A 10,307-nucleotide genomic window follows, 5' to 3' on the forward strand; every position below is an offset into this window, starting at 1 on the left:
TCCTTTTTACTCAGATAACAAGGTGTGCAAACATCTTAAACATATGACAGCACTGCTAAAGACAGAAGAGACAGAGAAGCACACACCACTGATTATTTGTTGTGCATTGCCAGAGAAGATCTGTAAGCAAAAATCTCTTTATGAGACAAAAAGGGACATGAAGCCAAGCTCAAGGCTTACCAGATTTGGAAAAGACAAATAGAAAAAAAAAAGTTTTCACAATGCAGGTGTGGCTCTTACAAGTCATTCCCCAGTCGCTCGATCTCCTCGATCAAGAAGTCGATGTCTGACCTGGTAGCAGCAGGGTTGGAGATGACCATGCGGAAGAAGTTGACCTTGTCTCCTTGTGGCTGGTAACCCACCATTGTAGTCCCAGACTCCATCATCATGGCCTTGATCTTTGGGGCAACCTGTTGTGGAAAACACACATTATCATTATCGTTACATTATCTCGATACAATGAGAATCAATTTAAACAGGCAGGGCAACTAGAAACCTTAAAAAGCAGATTGATGAGTCAGTACCTTGTGCAACCTCTCACGCCTCTCCTCACCATCAGGCAAGCTGCGCAGGCTCGCAGGAAGGTACCAGAAACACACATTGGTGTGCTGCGGCTGATAAGAGAAAATGGGAACAACATTTGAAAGGAGCACTAATAAAAACTGCCTTCTGTAATTTCAGCATTTCTTGTCAACATGTCAAGAGAGTAAAATGATCCAACTAATCCTAAAACCAAGTTAAGATATTAAATATGTTGTAGTCATTAATCACTCAAGAAAAACAGTCAAGCAGAAAAGCTCAGATAAAAAGCTTTCCCATGTTGCAGCGGCTGATCGTCTGGAGTATTCACTGAATGTTGAGACAGATAACTCATTGCAGTGGGTGTTCATGTGAAAGATATTTGCTCTCTGTGGGAATAATGATCTCACCTCTCCGTTAAACACCATCTCAAAGCCCTCTCTGTCCTTTATTTTATTGTAGAGGTACGATGAAAGATCCAGGCACTTGTCGATATGCTGTTCAAATCCTACTGTTCCCTTTGAGGCAGATTTTAAAAAATTGTATGTTACTGTACCATCACAGATTAGCTAAAGTTGACAGGTGCAATGAATAAGAAGTGCACACCTTTGCCTTCCACATGAGCCAGAACTTGAAGATATCAACGTGTCGCCCACACTGAATGGCCTTATCTCCGGTGTCGTATGTGACGTCGTACTGCTTGTCTGGCTGGAAGAGGTAACCAGCGCACATGGAGTTGCAGCCTTGTAATAATCCCTGCAATGAGAGAAGTGGGAAGATTACCAAAAATGGTTCCTTCTGTTTGTGTGCATGCATGTGCAGGAGGTCCATTGTGTGCAGCAGGAAAATGAAAAACACTCTCACCCTCTCTCTGACCAGAATGGCAGAGCACTGCAGCGGCACTCCCATCATCTTATGAGGGTTCCAGGTGACTGAGTTGGCCCTGCATACATATAGAAACAGTAAACAGCTCTGTGAATGTGTGTGTGTGTGTGTGTGTTTGTGTGTGTGTGTGTGTGTGTGTGTGTCAAGTCTAGAAACAGAAGCGGCAAGATTATCTCAGTTTTATTGAAATATGTCTGGGTGTTTTGAAAGGTACAATTTGAAATATCTGTGGTAATTTGCTAAGATTCTAAAGGGGCAGCACAGTGATTTAGTATTGCACTTTAGTGTGGATGGGGGACTGATGGACTAGGGCTTAGGGCGTCAAAGATCCAAGTCTATGCCAAAATGACCTTGATGACATCAGTTTCTCAGACTTTCTCAGATTTTCTCCAGAGCCTCAGTAGAAATTATTACAGTATTTTCACAGGTTAAATAGCACTTTTTGTGATTAGTTGAACTCCAAGTGTAACACTGCCTCTTAAAAAACTGTCAATACTACAATCATTGCCTTCATTATGTTTCTTTCTTTCTCTCTCCCTCTCTCTTTTTTTTTTACCTCTCAACTCCATTCAGCTTATGCCTGTGTTTCCTTGACATCAGCAAACCTCCGCCCCATGCACCCTGAAAGGATACAACAGCTCCATTTCAGTGAGGACACCACTGTTGATCAGAAAAAACTGTTCTGATCAAACTGAACTGTGTACTGAAGATTATCAATAATGTCTTACGTCCACATGAAGCCATATGTTGTACTTTTCACAGATGTCTGCAATTTCATTGATGGGATCAAAGGCTCCGTAGACGGTGGTACCAGCGGTGGCATTCACGAACATGGGGACATGCCCCTGCATACCACAATCATTAAGAAAAAAAAGACATTGGCTACAATTATGGGTTGAATCCAACTTATGTTACTTTTCTCCCTATCATTGTTGACATCAAAGAGATGGGCTATGTCTCAAATAATGCACTCCTCCTGTCTGCAGCTATTGTCAGGGAAAAATTGCTCACCAATTTCTTCTAGTCTGCACATCACTTTTCCTTTGAAGAATTACTTTCAGGAGAGGTACTTTAGACTAGAACAGCATCACATGTGAGCAGACAGAAGCATTAACCTTATTGAAATAACCTTGCTGCTCTGGCACACATAAGTGTTTCCGTAGCTACAGGTAAAATCCACAGCACGCATATTTCTCATTGCACAACAGAAGCTAAAATTAGAGAGGATGATTCATTCACCTTTTTCTTGGCTTCTATTACTTTGGCTTCCAAATCAGCAGGAATGACTCTCCCTCTGGAAAACAAAATCACATAGTAAATCACAGAGTCATCTGATTTCCTGCAAGACTGTCTGCATGCAGGCAGAGAATAAAGCAAACCTCTCATCTGTGTTCAACAGGATCAGGTTCTCTGTTCCAAAGCCCAGAGCTGCACTGGCTTTCTTGATGGAATAGTGGCTCTGCAAGAACATATGTTGACTATCAGTACAATTCAGCATGTGTCCTAATTGCCACACTAAGTGATGAAAACACTCAAAATTGCAGTGTTGCAGAAGGTTACAATAACCAGCAACAGAGAGGCCGTGTCAGACTAACATGCTCTGAGGTGAAGAGGACCAGTCTGGGTGCAGCTGCCATGCCTTTGGTCTTGACTTCAGGGAAGAACTTGTATCTGGCAATCATCACACTGTACATGTTGGAGATTGCTCCTCCTGCGGAAACCAGATGAGCTCAGTCAGCAGTGAAGACCATAGCTAAGAAACAGCACGTGTATTTGATGACATAATAACCATGCTCAGATCTTATTCAACCACGTTCTCAGGAGCTCCCACTCCTGTTCGGTCACCGATCAAACTCTTACCTGGAGAAAATATGCCATCACCCTCTCCATCGGGCCAGCCAATTATCTCTCTCATCTTTGTCAGTGTCAGCGTCTCCATGAGTACAAAGACAGGGGCGATCTCATAGGTGAACCTGGAACAAACAGAAAACAGATGTTTTCTGGATTATTTTCTCTCTGCAGTTTAATTCAAGTGAAATTCCCTTTCAGCTAAAGACTGCAGCAGAGACTGTTGGAATCAATATGAAATACACTGATATTTTACAACATGCATTTGTACAATGCAATTGTGCAACATGGTGCTGCTTTCTCAATAAGAGTGGGACAGATACAGTCTTCTGTGCATGGTAACACCTCAACAACAACTTCTTGCTGTTTTAAATCTCTTTCTGCTTGAATGAAATGACAGGAAATACCATGCAGTCTTTAACTCATTATTAATATAACATCAGGAGCCTGTTTTTGTATCTATGAGAGAAAATTAGCCAAATGAAAATGATTAAAATATGAACAATGTACCTTTCATGTAAACATCGCAGAAATAAGAACGATCGGCTATTACACTCAAAACAAAGATGTTTCAGGTGCTTTGAATGATCTGATTCCAGGCATGTTTTATGTTGTATCGTCTTTAGACTATATACTTTTCTCTGTATCACCAAAGCAAATTAAAAACCTTCTATACTTCAGAGAGAAATGCAGTGGATTTGAGATTACTGCACAGGCAGGCTCATCCATCTTCTCCTGACCAATATTCTTCTAATTACATAAGTATCTGTCTATTCATGCAAAGAAAGTCAATGAATCAGTGGAACATTAGAGAATGTTGCATTGTGCCCCACAGCATCTTCAGTATATACAGAAATATGAAGATGGGGAAAAAATAAACAAGTCAGATGCCACTTCGCAGATGCCGCACATTAATTTTCACCGCATTCATTCATGCAGACGACACTCACTCTTTCTGATTATGTAAGACCTGGATGTGATTGTCAGTCTATTAGTGTCAGTCAATATCTGCCAGGGGTAATTAGGGTTGATGGGGTAATTAATAAAGGTAAATTACAAGTATGTATGAAACCTCCACCCTCTGGTTTCCACAGTGTTGTCACCAACAACACACAAGCTAACCACATTACTTCTTATGATAGGCTGCAGACTAATGGCTGAATTAGCAAGACGCAACAAGAAAGACATGGTGACTTTCAATAAAGGGTTTAAGATTTGTAGTACTACACTCCTAATTTAATCTTCACAAGGTCATACAGTGTTGTGCAGGAGGAACTTCATCAGAGAAATGCATAGAAAAAAATGGAACCACTAAACATTTTTGTTCCACTTTCTATTAAGGCACCATTTATATTTTGTAACGTTAGAAGTTGTAAATGCTGTATTAACTTTTTTTTTTAATCCTATTTTACCACAACAGATTTGGGTTGGAAGGTTGTAAATAAACAGCATTGCTGGTATTTATCCTTTCCACTTGGTAATAACACAAGTATAAATGTTGGTTATCCATTAGTAAATGCTTAATAACTTAAATTAAAAATTAAATTAAATTAAATTCTGGTCCATGTGGCCATACAGTCCAATCAGTCAAAGGGATTTTTACACAAACTTGGAAAGCAAAAATATGACTTATTAATGTATTATAACTGGTCCATAAGGCATTAGTAAATGGTTTACAGACTAATCAATAAAGCCATTAGTTACAACTCATTACATCTTATAGGGGCCTGAATTAGAAAGTAAAACCACACTAAAACATTCTTCTATCCATCTGCATGTACATATATATAAGTTTAACAGAAATGTTATAATATGTATTATCATCTATTCTACACAAAGTTATTTAATCGTCTACATGTTATATTTAATGTCCAAACTGAACAGGTCGTAATTATCAAAAAGTTACCTGAAGCTATATGAAACCCAATTACTGTTCAGCATTTCACCTTCATTGAATAGTTTAGATGAGGAAACATGATGGACAGAAGTGTGCATGACATGCATCCATCATCATACTGTAAGATACCAGTTTATTAAATACACTCGTACAATGAAATGTGATCAAATACAAGAGCTGTGCAATATATGTTTTGTTCAACCCCATTGAGATATACTGGGGGACAAAATAAAGAAACTTCAGCTTGAAAAGTAGTTGAATCGACATCTCTGACACAGTGTGAAAAAAAAAACAAATTTACTGCAGTTGTTGTGGTGCTTGATCGTAATAGATTGTGGAGATGTACAGTAAGTCAGTTAAAGTCGTTGCTGAGTCCCACTGATGGTATTGTGTACAGATGGTGTGAGGGCAGAGGCTTTTTTCCTCCTCCTGGCATTGTTATGTCACAGGAATGAGCATTACATGAAACAAAGACACCATGTAAACTGTGAATGTGAATCAATATGCAATTTAGTTTGCCTGCAGGGCTGAATTATGTGACCACAGCCTGAGTACAGGCCAACATTGACAATACTGCGGGGGAGTGTACCGTACAAATGACTTGTTTTCTGCTTTTTTTTTTCTTGGTTGATTGACAGTCTGCGAGAAGATGCAGGGTGTTCTTCAGCGACAGTAATTACTGTACATCACCATAAGTACTCCTCTAAATCTCCTCACAAACAATAAGTACAAAAACTTTAAAAGAGTAGAAAGAAAGTATGTATGCTTTTATCTCAATTATTGTCTGAAAAGATAATTTATGTAATTAACAAATCAGTGACCCGGTATCACAGCACTCACATGTTAGTGTTGGCTGTAGATGTGAGCCACTCTCCTGCCAACCCAACGATATCTAATCCAGTGGACAGCTGGTTGAAGAACCTGGGGTGACCTGCCATTGATAAAGAGACAACAGTGCAACATAATCCCCAGAAAACAATTCATCATTTGAGAATCCGAGAAAGAAAAGGGGGCTTATCTGTAATCATTACACTGGTGTGTAAGCTAATGAGAGTTATTGATTGCAGTGAGCTCTGCTGCTCCTTCGGCCCTCTTTGTTCTCACCTGTCCTCACTCCATATTTCAGGGTGTCCCTGCAGTCCACCAGGATCTGCTCCAGAGACTCTGGCTGGTCAGAGAGCTCCAGGTTGAAACCCTCCATGCCCTCCAGCAGTTGGTGGGGGTGGTGGAAGTCCAGGACCTTGGTGGACCGGTCAAAGGTCTTCCGGATGTAGTTAGTGAGGATTTCCACAACCTCCAGCAGGAACTGCATAGTCTGCTCCTCTCCATTTTTGGCAGGCAACAGATCTACAAAATGAAATCCATCCATTAAGTCACTTTGTGTGTGTGTGTGTGTGTGTGTGTGTGTGTGTGTGTGTGTGTGTGTGTGTGTGTGTGTGTGTAGGTGCATGTTATCTATCATAGGCTACTTTTGGGGACAAAATTCAGGTTAGGCACATATGGTTAGGGTTAGGGTTAGAGTCAATCATGTAATGTCCCTAAAAGTGATTACATGGTTGAAAACTCTCGCTCCCATACAGAGAAATAGGACAGCTCATTTCCACTATTTTGTTTTGTTGAGTTTCTTGGATTTCTCAGCAGGTTTATAATTACTTTTACTGTAACTACTACATTGAGTTCTCATGCCCACCAAATGCAATAAAGATAGTGTGACCAGAACATGTTCAATTATCACAATTGCATTCCCTGGCAAAAGCAAGCTTATTCAACCACAACATATTGACTTGTTTTTATGTTTATAGGATTTCTTTGTTACAGTTTGTTACAAATTTGTACAAATTCTTCAAAGCTTTTGTATTTTATGCATCATGTTGACATTAAAACAATAAATAGACTATGTAACTCATCTGCTCCATTCATGCCTGGCTCACCTCTGGCGAACAGATTGGAGAAGTCGGTTTCTGTGCGTCTGAAATGCGCATCTCTGCCACTGTTGTCACAGGACAGCAGGTTCTTGGCTGTGCGCTCCTTGAGGGAACTCACAATCCTGCTCCTCTCCTCCAGACTGTTGTTCTTCTGCAAAAATCCTAAACGATTACAAGAAGAAGAAGCGTCCGCGGCGTGATTACACTCCCTATACATGTTGAGATATGCAGCTATTCTACTCTGCCAGGCCTACTAATTATTATTATTCTCCTCTCATATTTCAGAGTCCTCTCTCTCTCTCTCTCTCTCTCTCTCTCTCTCTCTCTCTCTCTCTCTCTCTTTGGACTTTCAGAGTTGTTTCCCCTTTTTTTTAATGGTCCAATCCTGCATGGGGAATCCTATTTATGGGCGGAGGGCTGTGTGGGAGGTTGATCCCGGGTGACATCAGCACCAAACTCCAGCCAAGCAAAAACAAATCGCTGTCATGTAGCGGCTGTAAATTCTTATGAAAGCTCCTCCGAAAGAGTGCACTTCAGTGGGCAAGCAGCCGATAACATTACAGCCCCAAAGGCGCATTTGAGCAGGCCGCGGTGATAAATGTGAATTTATCAGTGAAGCCTGCTGGGGAGAATATTGTTCACAGGTAAATCTAACTGAAAGATCATCCGAGTACTGTGCAACAAGCTGCTTTTAAGACCTCAAACGCTTCTTTTTATTCTAACAAATACATTTTTATCTTTGCATTTTCTTTCATTGCGATTTGCAGCTTAATAGCTCTGCGTAATTTCATGGCCTTAATGAAACCAGCGAAACATGTCGGTCAAAAATACCAGAAAATTGTACTGCTCGCTGGAGCGTGACATCCACTATTATGGTAGATGTCAGTCCGTCCTTGGAGCATGAGACTAAAATAGACTCTTTACTAAGGATCGGGAAATCCATCCTGCATAATTTCCTCTTTAATTTAATCAGCTCCAACTCAAATTGGTAGTTTTGGCAGTGGTTGGTGCCTCTTGCATTTTTTTCCCTCCCATTTTGGTTAAATAACCAAGATCAAGTGTAAAGGTGATTTAATTAAGTAAATAATACAGGTTAATCAAAATGGTTTATTCCTTTGTTTGGATTTTAAAATCTCACTGATCCCGTGTTATTTCCCACTGAGCCGCGGGAAAAATGATGTAAGGCCATGTTCGACACAGCATCTTTCCCTGACAACTCCTCTTTTCATAATTGTATTAAAAGGTGAACTTACCACATATCTTCATTCCCAATTTTCTTGTACACCCATGAGCAACTCCACACCATGCATCATAGCCTGAAATTATATTAAAAAAAAAAAAACAATTAGAGGGCCTTGCAGACGCCTTAAAAATCCAATTTCAGTGCAGTGTGCGTTTTTATCTTGAACAATTGAAAGTGAAAATAAATGGAGACACTTATGAGGTCGAGAGATGTGCTGAAACTAAAATAGCCAGCATTGGGGATGTCTTGGGATTTTTTGAACATTTAGCAGCACTCCCCGGGCTCCGGATCTGGATTAGTCTATTTCCACTGTATGCCACCGTTTGTGACCTATAGGCAAGGACTTAAAATTAATTAGCCGTCTTGGATCCACGCCAACCTAAAGATCTAATTGAGTGAAAAGATGCTGGTTAAAATGCGAGCATCACTAGACATGAGCCGGCTGGCCAGTGACAGATAGAGAATTACTGCGTTATCAAGGGCTTCCAGCCAGAGAGGGGATGGGGCACCTTGGATGGGAAGTGTAAACGAAATCCTCAAAAGCAGCAATTTAGGGGAGGGAGTGAAATAGGAGGAGGTGGAGGGGGAGGAGGAGGAAGATGTGAAGGGAGGGGAGCAGTCCCAAATCCACATCCAACCCTTGCTTTGGATCATTAGATAAATCATTGCCCTGCTCAGCTCAGTGGAGGCACTTTAACTCCTCACAATGATTTTTTTTTTCTGGTCAGAGGAAATGAGATGGACAACAAAAGAAAAGAAAAAGGGGAAGATGAGCTGACAAACAGGATTCAGATCTGCCTTTGCAGAGGTGCAGCAATAATACATTTCTGCATCGGCCCATTGTGATATAATCACTGTTTTTCACCAGAAACAGTCATTCACAGCACAGAGCCTCTTCAACAGTAAAGAAAATATTCTAATTTTAGTGGACGATTTATGTCTGCACTGTATAGAAATATAAGGGCATGTTATTTGCAAAACAGGATCACATCTACACATGTAATATTTTTCTTTTAGACCTTTCATTCAAAATCAGGCTGATTTTACCTACCAACAATGAAAGGACTGTGGTAGCTTTATGTGCCTCTTATTAAGGGCTACAATGCTGAAGTGTGCCATTAGGAGCAATTTAATATGGCTGAATTAACAGAAGCCACTTCAGGGGCAATTTTCATTTGTCCATGCAGCCACTTTATTCTACCACAGCACATTTAGCCAAAAGAAAAGAAAAATAACAAACAATAATAATAATAGATGCACAAAAACACCACCACCACAACCAATAATAATAATAATAATAATAATAATAATAATAATAATAATAATAATAATAATAATAATTTAGGTAATAAATATGCCTTTTTGCAAACACTGCCCGGGCAGGTCTGGCAGGCTGATAGGCTTCAGTGTGATGTTAGAGGACATCATTTTGTGACAGCAGAACTCGGCTGTCACGCAGATGCCGGGAGGTCCGTGTGGTGAATGAAATGCAGCGGTGATTTGTGGCGAAGGAAGCTTTTCTCAAATGGCAGCGGATTTTTTTTGTGTGTGTGTGCCCCCCACACCTCCTATCCCCCCCACCCTCCCCTTCTCCTTTCCCCTCCTCCTCCTCCTCCCCTACTTCGATGGAAATGATTAATGGCGTTGCCCACAAAGTAAATAGCACACGTGAAATAGCATTTTATCTGTGATGGACCTACTTGAGCCCGGTGGTCGTAAATTTGTCGAGTTGGGATCCGGTTCTCCGCCAGAGGAGGAGGGTGCAGACGCCGCCATCACTCCAGAGACCCTGAGCCAAAGTCCTCACCTCAAAAAAGCCTGGTCACTTTTTTCCTCCCTCTCTCTCTCTCTCTCTCTCTCCCACACACACTCTCTCTCCTCTCTCTCTCTCTCTTTATTCTTCCCAACAAAATCTCTCTTTCTTCTATATCCAAGATGACAAGTGCGGCTCACTGGCAGAAAAAAAAGACAGAATCCACAGGAATGTACA

General features: G+C 40.7%; 1 protein-coding gene across 2 annotated transcripts; it reads right to left on the bottom strand.

Annotated features, from left to right (window-relative positions):
* Positions 1-236: 236 nt before the first annotated feature.
* On the bottom strand, positions 237-10,093 carry LOC128367482 (glutamate decarboxylase 1). Of its 2 annotated transcripts, none has more exons than XM_053328023.1 (16): positions 10,024-10,093; positions 8,328-8,390; positions 7,081-7,236; positions 6,254-6,496; positions 5,990-6,080; positions 3,265-3,377; positions 3,000-3,115; positions 2,784-2,863; positions 2,644-2,698; positions 2,133-2,249; positions 1,961-2,025; positions 1,384-1,462; positions 1,126-1,275; positions 930-1,037; positions 525-614; positions 237-410 (listed from the first exon to the last, which is right to left on the bottom strand). In XM_053328023.1, the coding sequence occupies exons 1-16, from the start codon at positions 10,091-10,093 to the stop codon at positions 237-239; spliced, it is 1,770 nt and encodes a 589-aa protein (XP_053183998.1). The 2 variants fall into 2 exon arrangements, with proteins under 2 accessions (XP_053183998.1, XP_053183996.1); XM_053328021.1 differs by having other exon boundaries at positions 10,018-10,093.
* Positions 10,094-10,307: the final 214 nt, after the last annotated feature.

The sequence above is a fragment of the Scomber japonicus genome, chromosome 11 (assembly GCF_027409825.1).
Source record: "Scomber japonicus isolate fScoJap1 chromosome 11, fScoJap1.pri, whole genome shotgun sequence".
Lineage (NCBI taxonomy): Eukaryota > Metazoa > Chordata > Actinopteri > Scombriformes > Scombridae > Scomber > Scomber japonicus.